Source organism: Lynx canadensis, chromosome E3, assembly GCF_007474595.2.
Source record: "Lynx canadensis isolate LIC74 chromosome E3, mLynCan4.pri.v2, whole genome shotgun sequence".
Classification (NCBI taxonomy): domain Eukaryota; kingdom Metazoa; phylum Chordata; class Mammalia; order Carnivora; family Felidae; genus Lynx; species Lynx canadensis.
In genome coordinates this window covers 23,160,769-23,174,410 of record NC_044318.1, presented here as the reverse complement: position 1 = coordinate 23,174,410, position 13,642 = coordinate 23,160,769, and the positions used below count along the sequence as shown (strand labels likewise).

Below are 13,642 nucleotides of genomic sequence, written 5' to 3'. Positions count from 1 at the left end.
CTGGTTGTACCATTTTAAATTCCCACCCACAGCACAAAAGCATTCCAATTTCTCCACAGTCTTGCTAACACTTATTTTCCCTTCTTCTTCTTCTTTTTTTTTTTTAATAGTGCCCATACTAATTGCTGTGAGGTGTATCTAATTGTGGTTTTAATTTGCATTTCCCTAATGATCAGTAATGTTTAGTATTTTTTCATGGGCCTATTGGCCGTTTGTATATCTTTGGAGAAACATCTTCAAGTCCTTTGCCTATTTTTTAAACCAGGGTCTTTGTGGTGGTTGTGTTGAGCCGTAAGAGCTCTTTATATATTCTGGATATTATTTAGTCTCTAGCAAATACGTGATTTGCAAATACTTCCTCCCATTCAGTGGGTTGCTTTTCACTCTCTTGTGTCCTTTGATGTACAAAAGTTTAAAAAACATTTTTAAAGTTTATTTCTTCTGAGAGAGAGAGAGAGTGTGAGCAGGGCGGGGGGGGGGGGGGGAGAGAATTCCAAGCAGACTCTGTGCTGACAGTGTCAAGCCTGAGAACTCATCAACCATGAGATCATGACCTGAGCTGAAACCAAGAGCTGGATGCTTAACCAGCTAAGCCATGCAGGCGCCCCCAGAAGTTTTAAATTTTGATGTAGTCCGATTCATCTTTTCTTTCGTTGTCTGTGCTTTTGGTGTCATAGCCAAGAAATCGTTGCCAAATCCAAGGTCACGAAGATTTCCTCATGTTTTCTTCTAAGAGTTTTATAGTTTCAGCTCTTACATTTAGTTCTTTGGTGCATTTTGAATTAACTTTTACATATGGTGTAAGGTAAGGGTTTAACATGTGGGACTCTAATCTTCCCAACACCATTTGTTGAGAAGACTAGCTTTTCCTCATTGAATGGTCTTTGCACCCTTGTTGAATATTATTTTACGATTTAGGAAAGGGTTTGGGGCTATAAACTTTTGGGAAGCGGGGTGGTACAGGAATGACATGGTCTCTGTCTTAACAGAGCGTCAGGAGAGTTGAATATTAAGATTTTGCTTCACGGAGCATTTATTTGTCGAGTGCAGTTGAGTGCTCAGTGCATACCGGGCCCGTGTTTTCCCACACTTTGCCTCTTCAGCTTCCCATCCAACCAATGAGGTAAGTAGGATGAACCCCCACCCCCTTTTTTTTAATGTTTATTTATTTTTGAGAGAGAGAGAGATCCAGTACGAGCAGGGGAGGGGTAGAGAGAGAAGTAGACACAGGATCTGAAGCAGGCTCCAGGCTCTGAGCTGTGGGCACAGAGCCCGATGTGGGGCTCGAACTCACAAACCGTGCGATTATGACCTGAGCCGAAGTCGGACACTTAACGGACTGAGCCACCCAGGCACCCCAGGATGAACCCCTTTAACAAACTCGGCTCCCCAAAAGAGCACGGTTATGGCTTATGCAGAGGCAGGCACAAAGTTAGGATTTGAACCCACGGTTCTTGGCTCCATGCGTCTCGCTATTTCAGGTGTTCTCATCTCTAAAATCTGGGCAGAAGTGAAATAAGACGGTCTCTATTGAGCAGCCCTGCAGCTATCCTACGCATTAAGGAGTCGCTAAAACCACAGTCCAAGCGTGAAGTGTAGACGTTACGTCCGCAGAGAAGAGCCGAACCCAAACAGCCCAGAAGGCCAGCGTCCTAGAATTGGAGTCCCGCCCCCGGGCGGACCCCAAATTCTTACCCGGAACCTGGGCGCGGCTGGGCTGTGCGACTGGCGCGGGTGGGGGACCAACAACAGAAAAATGCCCGCGACCGGATTGTCGTTGAAATGCCCCACAGTGTCTCCGGAGTGAGGCTTTCCAGTTCTAACAACGTCCCTGGAGTCAGCGCCTTTGCCTCTCTCCCTGTCACTCACCTACCGCGCGGTAGTTTCTTCTCCGTTGCCCCTTCCTTGCCTTTCCTCTTGGTACGCCCCCGCCCAGTCTGGGAGAGGCCGGGCGGCCGCCCGCGTGGCCACTGCGCATGCGAATCCCACGGCGAGGGTGGGGGTGGGTGAGTGGGAGCACGGACCCCGCCCCTTCGCTGCTCCACGCGTGACGTCGCGGGGGGCGCCGGCCTCCGCCCGGCTCCGAGCGGTGAGAGCTAGCGGCAGGCGGAACCGACGCCGCAAGACCGGGAAAGGGATGTTGCGGGTGTTGAGTTCATGCAGGAGGGGCTTGGGGCGGGGGGAGGGGAGGCCCAGGGGCACCACCAGCCGCTGACCTCGGGCTCTGCCCTCCCCCTTCGCGCTTCCTCCCTCTTTCCAGATGTGTCGGGACGGGAGGCAGGGCAGGGGCTGGGCATTTGGGACACCTGTATTTCCCTGGAGCCTTCCTTCTCCCCCCACCCAATATGTTTATCCCGTCTTCCAGATGTTCCTTTTCATAAGACTGTTGCTTCTTGCTTGGCAAAGGGCACTCTCTCTACCTGGAAGCAGAAAACGGGTTTCAGACCTTGGCCCTGCCCTTCCTCTGTTAAAGTCCCCGAACCTCAGTTTCCACCACAGTGTTTTTTGCTTTGCTTCACCTAGTTTTAAAGATCATTATGACACAGAGAAATAGAAAGAAAATGGACATTTGTTGCGTCCCTGCAAGGCCCAAGTACTGTGCAAACTGCTTTATTTGTCACATTTAGTCCTCATTATTTGGTGTTCTTAGAACCACCCTTCACCCTCCTTCCCTTCACAGATCCTTAAGCTCACAAAGGTTAACAGATTTTTCTCACATAGCCAGTGAGTGGCAGAGGAGGCTTCAGACTGAACCGTTTTGCTCCAAAGTGGAGTTCTTTTCATCAGACACTTCCTTTGTCTAGGCTATTGGCTGGAATTGTTCTTCAGCCAAACCCTAACCCCAGAACAGCTGCTTCCTCAATTTCTCCCCTTGAGAACTCTCCATTTGGGTTCCGTTTTCGAGCACAGTGTGCTCTACTTTGCTTCTGCATTGATCACATCAGAAATGAAATACAGCAGACATTTTTTGAGTGGTGCAGGGGGATGAATACTTGGAGTCAAGAGCCTTGGGTTCTTGTCCTGGCTCTGCCACTATTGGCCGTGGAGCCTTGAGCAAGTCCCCTGTCTTTTCAGTGCTTTAGCCTCCCTTTGAATAAAAATGGGTAAGTGCCTTCTGACTCTCAGGCTCTTGTCCAGTTCTTCCTTCCTGTCCTCCAGCAGGCTCTCCGTGGAGGCCCGGACCCCTCTCCTCCCCATGGGCAGCTGCCAGGCAGGGCACAACCTGCATCTCTGTCTCGCCCACCACCCACCTCTGGTCTGTGCCACTTTGATCCTGCTGCTTCTTGGCCTTTCAGGCCTGGGCCTTGGCAGCTTCCTCCTCACCCACAGGACTGGCCTGCGCAGCCCTGACATCCCTCAGGTGAGTACCTTCATCCTTTCCATACAGGTCTGCTCATGCTGCTAATGTCTCACCTCTCACCTTTCTTTTGCACACAGGACTGGGTCTCTTTCCTGAGATCTTTTGGCCAGCTGACCCTGTGCCCCGTGAATGGGACAGCCGCACGGAAGTCGCGTGGATCTCACGTTGTAGGCTTACTGACCACCTTGAACTTCGGAGATGGTCCAGACAGGAACAAGACCCAGACATTCGAAACCCAGGTCCTGGGTAGTCATATTGGATTGAAAGGTGAGATCAAGGAGGAATAGGGTTTGGGCATCAGAACACTTAGGGGTGGGCCCTGTCTCTGACCTCCCCAACCTGGTGACCTTGGGCATATCCCTTGGCCTTAGTCACTTCTGCTGTAGTAAGGGCTAGATACTTTCAGTGAACAAGTGTTTTCTTTCTCCTCTTCCGGCTCTGAGGTGGGTTTGTTTGTTTGTTTGTTTGTTTTTGAGAGAGTGAATATGAGTGGGGGTGGGGGCAGGGGGGAGAGAGAAAGAGAGAGAGAGAGAGAGAGAGAAATTCCTAAGTAGGCTCTGACACAGAGAGTGCAGAGCCTGACATGGGGCTCAATCCCATGACCTTGGGATCATGACCTAAGCTGAAATCAAATCAGACAAAGCCATCCAGGTGCCCCTGAGGTTTTTTGGTTCCATCCTTGGAGGTGTAATGAGATGGGGTAGATTTGACCTAATGTTTTTTCTCATCCTTCTTGATCTCTACCGCTTTCTCCTATTGGAGGCTACCTTCTTTCTCCTCGGGGATATTCAAGAAGCATGTCCTCCTTCAATTAAGCAAGTGTCCTAAGTTTCTCTTTTGTTCTTACCACAGCTCTATGTGCTATGGATGATACAGAAAAAAATTAGGCATCTCCATTCCCACAGAGCTTAGAGTCATCTGGGAAAATGATAAGAGAGAGAGCGAGAGCGAGAGAGTGTCAGTTTATCCCTGCATGAGATTTGGCCTCAAGTTCCTTGTCTGAAACTGGGGAGATGAAAAGGGAGGAGAGAAAGGTGGAACTGTGTGGCTTCTGAGGTCCTTTTCGACACTATCATTCTAAGCATCTCTTGTGAATTACATATGTAGCTGAGTGTGTCGCAGGAGAAGGTCTCTTATGTCCAGGTATACATATGTGTGATCAAAGGATGAGAATAAAGGCAGGTGTCTGATACATACAGACTTGGGGTGCTTTTTCCTGTGCTTTTTATTTTCTAAATATATATACGAGAGCTTTGTTGAGATATGATCACATACCATAAAATTCACACATTTAAAATGTACAATTAAATGGCTTTTCACATACTCACAAAAGTGGGCAACTCTCACCACTGTCAATTTTAGAACATTTTCATTGCCTCCAAAAGAAATCCTAAACCCATTATCAGTCACTCCCCTTTTCCTCCTAACCTCCCAGACACAGGCAACTACTAATCTTGCTTTTTCTGTAGATTTGCGTACTGAACATTTCATACAATATGTGGTCTTTTGTGACTGCTTCTTTCAACCAGCATGTTTTCAAGGTTCATCCATGTCGTAGCACTTACCAGTGCTTCATGTTTTTATTGCCGAATAGCGCTCAGTGTATGAATAGTCCATCTTTCATTTATCCATTCGCCAGTTCATTGACATTTGGATTGTTCCTACTTTTTTACTATTATGAACAATGCCGCCATGAACATTCTCATGCAAGATTTTGTGTGATCATACATTTTCATTTCTCTTGAGGAAAATGAAATACTAAGGAGTGGAGTTGCTGGATCATATGGTAACTCTATGTTTAATCTTTTTTTTTTTAATGTTAATTTTTATTAGAGAGAGAGAGAGCGCGCATGAGCAAGGGAGGGGCAAAGAGAGAGGGAGAGAGAGAATCCCAGGCAGGTTCCATTCTCAGCTTGGAGGCCAACACAGGACTTGATTTCACGACTCTGATCATGACCTAAGCTGAAATCAAGAGTCAGACACTTAACTGATTGAGCCACCCAGGTGTTCCCATTAAATCTTTTGAGGAGCTTCCAGGCTGTTTTACAGCAGTGAATGAGAATTCCAATTTCTCCACGTCCTCACCAACATTTGTTATTGTCGGTCTTTTTTATTCCAACCATCCTAGGCAGTGGGAAATAGCATCTCGCTGTGGTTTTGATTGGCACGGCTAATGATACTGAACGTCTTTTTTTCATGCACTTATTTGTCTATCTCCTTTGGAGAAATGTTTATTTGGAGTTTGCTTGTGAAAAAATAATTGGATAATTTGTCTTATAATTATTGACTTCTAAGAGTTCTTTTTTTTTAAATTTTTTTAATGTTTATTTATTTTTGAGAGAGACAGAGACAGAATGCGAGTGGATTAGGGGCAGAGAGAGAGGGAGACACAGAATCCGAAGCAGGCTCCAGGCTCTGAGCTGTCAGCACAGAGCCCGACGCGGGGCTCGAACTCACAAGCTGTGAGATCGTGACCTGAGCCGAAGTCGGACGCTCAACCGACTGAGCCACCCAGGTGCCCCTATAAGAGTTCTTTATATTTTCTGGATACAAGTCTCTTATCTGAGGTATGATTTGCAAATATTTTCTCCCATTCTCTGGGTTGTCTTTTCATTTTGTGGATGGTATTCTTTGAAGCACGAAGGTTTTAATTTTGATGAAATCCAGTTTATCAATTTTTTCTTTTGTTGCTTGTGCTTTTAGCGTGTTGGTTTAGCAGGCTTTGCCTAACTCAAGCTCACTAAGATTTACTTGTATATTTTCTACTAAAATTTTGTAGTTTTGACTTTACACTTAGCTCTATGATCCATTTTTGAGTTAATTTTTGTGAATGATGTGAGGATGGGATCCAACTTCATTGTTTGCAAGTGGCTATTCAGTTGTCCCAATACGTTTTGTTGAAAAGGCTATTCTTTCTTACCGAATAATTTTGGTACCCTTATTGAAAACCAGCTGAGCATGGATGTATATATGAATTTATTGCTGGACTCTGAGTTCTATTCCATTGATCCATATGTCTATCCTTATGCTAGCACCACACTCTTTTAATTACTGTAGCTTTGTATTAAGTTTGAAATCTGAAAATGTGAGTCTTCAGGGTGCCTGGGTGGCTCAGTCAGTTGAACATCCAACTTCGGCTCAGGTCATGATCTCACAGTCTGTGAGTTCAAGCCCCGTGTCGGGCTCTGTGCTGACAGCTCAGAGCCTGGAGCCTGCTTCAGATTCTGTGCCTCCCTATATCTCTGCCCCTCCCCGCCTCAAGTTCTGTCTCTCTCTGTTTCTGAAAAATGAATAAACCTTAAAAAAAAAAAAAAAAAGAAAGAAAATGTGAGTCCTTAACTTTGTTCTTCTTTTTAAAAATTGTCATTATTCCAGATTCCTTTAATTACTATACGAATTTTAGGATCAACTTCTCCAGTTCTGTTTTTGCAAACAAGCCCTTGTTCTTTTTATAATGGTTAGAACCAGAATAATATCATGAGAGATTACTCTGGACAAAAATAAAATATAACCCACCTATGATTGCATCACCTAAGTAATAATTATTGAGCACCTATTATGTAGCAAGCATGGGGAATATAGAGATGTATAAGACCTAGGTCCTCACTCCAAGCTGCTTACAGTCTAGCAAGGATACAGACATGAACAGAAGTAAATACCTTTCTTTCCTTTTAATTTTTATTTGAGAAAGAGCTAAAGCATGTGCACAAGTGGGGGAGGGGCAGAGGGAGAGAAAGAATCTCAAGCAGATTCCCTGCTGAGCCAAGTTGGGGCTCAATCCCACCACCCTGGGATCACGACCTGAGCTGATATCAAGAGTCAGATGCCCAACCCACTGAGCCACCCAGGCTCCCCAAAGTAAATACCTTTCAATGTATGTAGTAGCACACAAGATACAGTGGGAATAGTTAGGAGCCTGCCAAGCAGGGATAGTGAAAACAGGCTTTTCCAAGGATTCAGTGCCTGAGCTGGCTTGAGGGAGGTTTAGGGCTTTGCTCTTCCAGCCAGAGGGACAAGCACATACAAAAGTATGCAGATGGGGACCGTAATGGCATGTTTGAGAACTTCAAGGGGTTCATTTTGGTGCAGGGGAAGGAGTGTTGAGTGAGTGGCAACAGATGGACTGGAGAGAGCAGACAGAATCCTATGGAAGGTCTTGTGTGCCAAGCCCAGGTAGTTGAACTTTAGTACGTTGGGCAAACTCACAATTTTAGGCAGAAAAATAGTAGGGTTTTGTTGTTGTTCTTTTAAAAGATCACAGTCTGTTGGCTGATTGTCTGGTAGGAATGCGCCCAGATGGAGGAGGACCAGTTAGGAGGTGGTTGCAATAGAAAGATGATGAGAAGGGGCACCTGGCTGGCTCAATTGGTGGAGTCTGCGGCTTTTGATCTAGGGGTTGTGAGTTCAAGCCCCATGATGGGTGTAGAGATTACTTAAAAAAAATTAAATAAAATCTTTTTTTTTTTAACATTTATTTATTTTGGGGAGATAGAGCGAGAGAGAAGCAGAGAGAGGGGGAGACACAAAATCCAAAGCAGGCTCCAGACTCTGAGCTGTCAGCACAGACCCTGATGCGGGGCTCGAACTCATGAACCGTGAGATCATGACCTAGCCAAAGTCGGATGCTTAACCGACTGAGCCACCCAGGCACCCCTAAATAAAATCTTTGGAAAAAAAAAAAGAAGATGGTAAGAAAAACTGAGCTAAAACAATGCTGTGAAAAACCGGGACTGATCTAAGAGACATTGGCAGTGTGGGATTGACAGGACTTTGGTAATTAATTTGATCTGGAAAACACTGAAAAAGGGGCATTCTCTTAGAAAATTTTACATGTACATTTCTCAGTTCTCATTATGATATATGTACTGGTTTCTATTTCTCTTTTTTCTCCTTATGACATCATTCTTTTTTCTTACTGCCCAGCCTGAATGTTATTATTTTAATGGATGTAAGGTGATCCATTAAGTGGCTAGGCCATCACTTGTAATGCTTTTCCTAGTGTTAAATATCTCTACTGTTTCTTATTTTTTGGCATTTTTTGTGAAATCACAATAAACGTGGCATTTCCAATATACGTGGCATTTTTCTTTTGAATCCTTACCTTAGGATTAGTTTCTACAAGTGGTATGACTGAGTCCAAGGGTATGGACCTTTTTTTAATGGACAAATTCATTTTGTTGTGGATTTAGAGCACATAGAAGTATACAAAGCAGGTGTAAAAATCTTCCTTGCCTCAGGGTGCTCGATGGCTCAGTTGGTTAAGTGACTGACTTCGGCTCAAGTTATGATCTCACAGATTGTGGGTTTGAGCCCCCCATCGGGCTGTATGCTGTCAGCATGGAGCCTGCTTCATATTCTCCATCTCCCTCTCTCTCTGTTCCTCCCTTGTGTCCCCCCCACCCCCTACTCTCTCTCTATCAGAAAAACAAAACAAAATATCCTCCTCATCTCCCCTGCACAGTCCACAGTTTGATGGGCATCTTCCTAGTCCCTCTCTGTACCCATTTGAAATTATGACAGAAACAGCCAAATTGTATTTTTCTGAAAGGTGTCACTCATTAAAACTGCCCATTTCCCCACATCTTCAGCAATTCTTATTATTATCAGTCTTTTTAATTTTTACCAATTTAATGAGCAAAGGAATTACCTGATTGTTTTAATTTACTTTCTCCCGATTATTAGTGAGGTTGAACATCTTTTGGTTTATTGGCCATTTTTGTGCCTCCGTGAATTTCCTGTTCATATCCTTTGCCCATTTTACTTTTATTTGTCTTGCGGTTTTGTGGGGGGGGGGGAATAAAAAAATGGTTTACCTTTATCTTCTTGATTTTTAGAAGATCCTTTTACATTCTGTATAGTAAACCTTTTTGCCAGTTAAACATAGGTATTTTCATCCATTCTGTTACTTTTTTTAAGTTCTCTTTCACTGTAGAGAAGTCTTTAACTGTTATGAGTTGTTTATTGCTCTCATTCTTTACTCAGGCTTTTAGGTCTTGTGTCTTTTTTAGGAAGGCCTTCCTCACTTTAAAATTAGAAAATATTCTTCTGTATTTTCTTTGGGTTTTGTTTTGTTTAGTTTGTTAGTATAGGTCTTTAGCACATCTGGACTTTATTTTATAGTGTGAGATGAGTCTAACTTTTTTTTTTTTTCCACAAATGGAAATCGTTCCAAATTCACTGACTAAATAGGCCATCCTTTTCCCGCTAATTTGAAATGGGGTGTGAACCTTTCAATGGATTTTGGTACCTAGTAGAAAGCTACTTTCTTAAAAAGGACAAACTAGTTTATGCAGACTGACATTGGCAATGTGTATCTGCCCCAGTTTCACTGCAACTTTGTGAGTACTGGTATGATTACTTTATTGATTGTAAGCTAACTTAATTTTTTGTTTATATTGGTACACAGTTATTGTCATTTCTCAATGACATGATGATGGCACATAGAGTACTTTATTGAATAGCCTCAATGCCAAAACACCCGGTACTGTAGGAAGCCTTAGAAATGAATGTAAGTCTGAAGATGGATGCCTTCCAACCCACCCTCCATTTTCTTCCAACCCCTCTCCTGTGTCTCTCATAGGATCCTCTGCAACAGAGCGGGTCCTCATTACAGCCAGGGTGACCACAGAGAGGACCCCAGGAACCTGCCTGTATTTTAGTGCTGCCCCAGGAATCCTGCCTGCCAGCCAGCCCCCCATATCCTGCTCAGAGGAGGGAGCAGGAAATGCCACCTTGAATTCTAGGATGGCTGAGGAGTGTGTCAGGGTCTGGAGCCACGAAGGCCTTGTGCTCACCAAGCTGCTCACGTCGGTAAGAACCTCAGGTTGTTGGGGTTTCATAGACTGCCGTGCTGAACGCTGTGTCTTGAAGGCTTCTGGAGGCAGTTTTACCTAACAGAAAAAGGCATAGGGCTCTATAATTCTGCCTCAGAGGGGTTGTGACCTTGAGCAAGCATCTGAGCCTCTCTGAGTTGTAAAAATGGAAACATCATCTGTAAAATGGAAAACATAATATTATCTCCTGATTCCAACAAATAAAGATGAATGAGAATTAATGTCAAGTGCTCAGGACAATGCCTGGTACATAACAGAGATTTGGATAAACGACAGCTATTACTATTAACTTGTCTTTAAACAGAGTAAAGGAATTTGGAAGCTGTAAGAAGGGGCAGAATGGGCTAATTGCTATCATAGAGATGTGAGCAAAGTGTTATTCAGACATGGAGTAAGGAGCAATTAACCCTAACTTGAACATTTATGGAGAGTGCTTCACAGAGGAGGTGGCATTTAAGAAAGGGAATTGTATACAGTAGTTTATAATGTACCAAGTGCTTTCAAGTTCATTATCTCATTTGATCTTAAAATAGCCTTTTGAGGTAGCTGTTATTATCCCATTTTACAGATGAGGAAACAGGCTTAGAGGGAGCAAATTGCCCAAGGCCACACAACTGGTTAAGTGGCAGACACAGGATTGCAACCTCTGCCTTCTGACTGTAGTCCCAGGCTTTGTCTGCCCTTTCACGGTGACCCTTGAAGAGGAGGAAGATGTGGATAGAGAATGCAATAGAGGGGGTTCAGGAGAGGGGGAACGCATTTCAGGCAAAAGGACCGGCACAAACACAGGCCTAGAGATTGAAAAGTGCTTGGCCTTCGAGGGCACTCCATGCTGAGGGGCTTAGGAATGACTGAGGGGAAGAGACAGAAGGGATGCAGAGGCCTGATTATGAGGTACCGTGATGCCAGGCTAAAATGCTACAACTTGACACTGTAGGCCAGGGGGTCCAGTGGTGCTGTGTGGAAGGAGAGAGACCAGTTAGGAGGCTGCTGTGTACTCCTTCCTCACACTTGCAAGGACCCTGGTGAGGAACATCACCTGGGAGTTTAGAACCAGAGAAAATACTTGTTTCCAGACCTGGCCCTACTTGAACATATTTAAAATGTGGATAGTAGTGGACTTTCCTACCTCTTGGAGACATTGTGGGATTTCACGTAAATGGCTGGGCAAGAAAGCAGTTTGTAGACCATCGAGACAATTAGCTTATACAGAAATTACATTTTCTCTTTGGGTTCTCCTTCTCTCCTGGATGTAGAGAGCCCTCTCCCCCATGGGGGCTTCTCTCTGTAGTTCTTGGCCTGGGGATAAGATGTCTTCCCAGGGGAAGATTCTCCACCCTCCCTCTCTCATTCATGCCTCCTTCCCTTCCTGTGCCCATCCCTAGGAGGAGTTGGCTCTGTGTGGCTCCAGACTGTTTGTTTTGGGCTCCTTCCTGCTTCTCTTCTGTGGCCTTCTCTGCTGTCTCACTGCTGTGTGCTTTCACCCGCGCCGGGAATCCCACTGGTCTAGAACCCGGCTCTGAGGGCGCTGGCCTAGTTCCCAACTTGTTCTCAGGTAAGGTTCTTTGCCCCAGTCCTGTGGGAGTAGGGGATGGAGTAGGGGTGGCAATTATAACTGAGATAGAGTCATTCCTTAATAATATGGTTTGGTTTTATTTTTGAACTTTATGTAGATGGAATCACATGCATTCTTTTGTGACTGACTTCTTTCAGTTAACATTCTGATTTTTAAGATTTCATGCATAGCTGTAGTTCACATCCAAGTTTTTTGGTAACAGTGGGAGTCAAGAGGGTTCAAATTTGATGATGCATCCTGGATGCGAATTAGGGTTGTCTTGCTTTTGTCCTGACATCCTGATACCCATTTTTATGATGCAGCTTTTGTAAAACTCAAATTGAACAGCTCAAAAGGATCGGTGATGCCCATTTACTAGGCACATACTTTGTGCCCAAGCATTTTACATACACCTCTTTTCCATCAGCCTTCACTGCATTTAGAAAAAGTTGATTCTGCTAACAGGATCTTTGGAGGAACACACCTCACAAAGGTAGCAGTGGGTGGGGGACATATTGGCTAACCATTTCATGTGTCAGCTCATTAAAGAAAAAATTTTTTTCTGTAAAAAAGTCTCACTCTGTCAGATGGATCTCACATAATATGCAAGTTACCTATTGTGCAGCCAACTCTTAAACTATTCTCAGCTTCAACAACTGGCTGCTGTGCCCTAGGAAATAACCTTGGGAGAAGCGGCAACTGCCCAAGCCCAGGGAGGGGCTCTGGCCAAAGGAACTGGATTGCTGAAAATCAACCTTGCTTATTTTGCTCAGGGCTAGACTTCACTGCCCTATCCATCTGCCTGGGATGGGAGATGGTGGAACTCTCTTAGCTTTTCTTAGATCTGAGTGGACTGGGAAAGGAAGCCTCTCTGGCTCCTGGCAGATTCTGGGGTCCTGAAGTTATCCACCCCAGTCAAGATAAGTGCTTGTACCTATCTCTAGCTGCCATTGCCTCTGCTCCTTACTTTGCAGCCATCCCAGAGCTTCCCCCAAGGGCCCTGTGATCTGCCCTGGTTTTTAATTTTGTTTTTCTCCAGGTGTGAATCAACTTCTCTGGCCTTTGTTCTAAGTTCGAAGAGATGTTACAAAAAATGGAGAGCTGGAATGTGGGGGGAAATAAAAGGCTTTTTTGCCCAATGTCGCCCAGGGTGTTTATTGGGGATTGGATGGAGGTGGGAATTTCAGGGCAGACAGGTTTGGGGGACTTTACCTTGTTGAATCTTCAGTTTGGGATAGAGGCTGGCAAAGGGCGTGGATTACTGCAGCTCTATCCTCCTTTTACCTTTGGAAAACACCTTTTGATCGCAGCTCTGCCACTTTATGTCTTGTTTTCTTGTATGAAATAAGGTTGATAGTTCCCACTAGTTGATAGAATTAGGTGGGTATGGTCATGGAGATGCTCTGACATAAAGGCTTTGTGACCTTGGGCAGGTCATGCAATTGTGAGATGCCTGCTTCCCGAAGGGATTTGACTGAGTTTTCCTAGCAGATTCCTCGAACTTAGGAGCCCACGTCCTGGCTGTATGGTTACTAACCAGAGCAGTCCATTTTCCCGCCTTTTCCGAGCCCAGCAAGCCTCCCTCCCTTGCCCCTCCCAACAGCTACCCTACACGCAGGCGCAGATCACGGCTTCTTCTTTCCTTCCACTCGCGCCCCCTCAAAGCTTCCCCTAGCAACAAGCTCGGGCTCTGCTCTGAGGAGGAGCGAACGCATGCGCCGAAGCCCTCTCCACCGCCAGTTGTCGGACTGCGCGCTGAGCTCCTCCCCCTTCAAGCCTAGCCCTTCTCCCCGCCTCCTTCCATCCCAGGGTCCGCGTGGCGGAGCGCGCGCGCACTCCGGCTTGGTGGCTGCACATCTCCCTGGCCGCGGCAGTAAGGATAGAGGGGCGGGG

At 45.3% G+C, this 13,642-nt stretch overlaps 1 protein-coding gene across 4 annotated transcripts; it reads left to right on the top strand.

Annotated features, from left to right (window-relative positions):
- Positions 1-1,977: 1,977 nt before the first annotated feature.
- TMEM219 (transmembrane protein 219) lies at positions 1,978-12,892 on the top strand. Of its 4 annotated transcripts, none has more exons than XM_030300186.2 (6): positions 1,978-2,089; positions 3,163-3,361; positions 3,439-3,628; positions 9,942-10,171; positions 11,580-11,749; positions 12,789-12,892. In XM_030300186.2, exons 2-5 carry the CDS (start codon positions 3,197-3,199, stop codon positions 11,715-11,717), a joined length of 723 nt encoding a protein of 240 aa, XP_030156046.1. In that variant the 5' UTR covers positions 1,978-2,089; positions 3,163-3,196; the 3' UTR covers positions 11,718-11,749; positions 12,789-12,892. The 4 variants fall into 4 exon arrangements, with proteins under 4 accessions (XP_030156046.1, XP_030156047.1, XP_030156044.1 ...); XM_030300187.2 differs by having other exon boundaries at positions 2,021-2,089; positions 3,160-3,361; XM_030300185.2 differs by lacking the exon at positions 1,978-2,089 and adding an exon at positions 2,145-2,593.
- Positions 12,893-13,642: the final 750 nt, after the last annotated feature.

What these genes read in the sequence shown, in the direction of transcription:
- TMEM219 (XM_030300184.2), top strand. Translation starts at nt 3,101, where the DNA reads ATGGGTAAGTGCCTTCTGACTCTCAGGCTCTTGTCCAGTTCTTCCTTC. An exon ending in GCAGCCCTGACATCCCTCAG is followed by an intron (nt 3,362 to 3,438) that starts GTGAGTACCTTC and finishes TTTTGCACACAG; the next exon opens with GACTGGGTCTCTTTCCTGAG. An exon ending in TAGTCATATTGGATTGAAAG is followed by an intron (nt 3,629 to 9,941) that starts GTGAGATCAAGG and finishes TGTCTCTCATAG; the next exon opens with GATCCTCTGCAACAGAGCGG.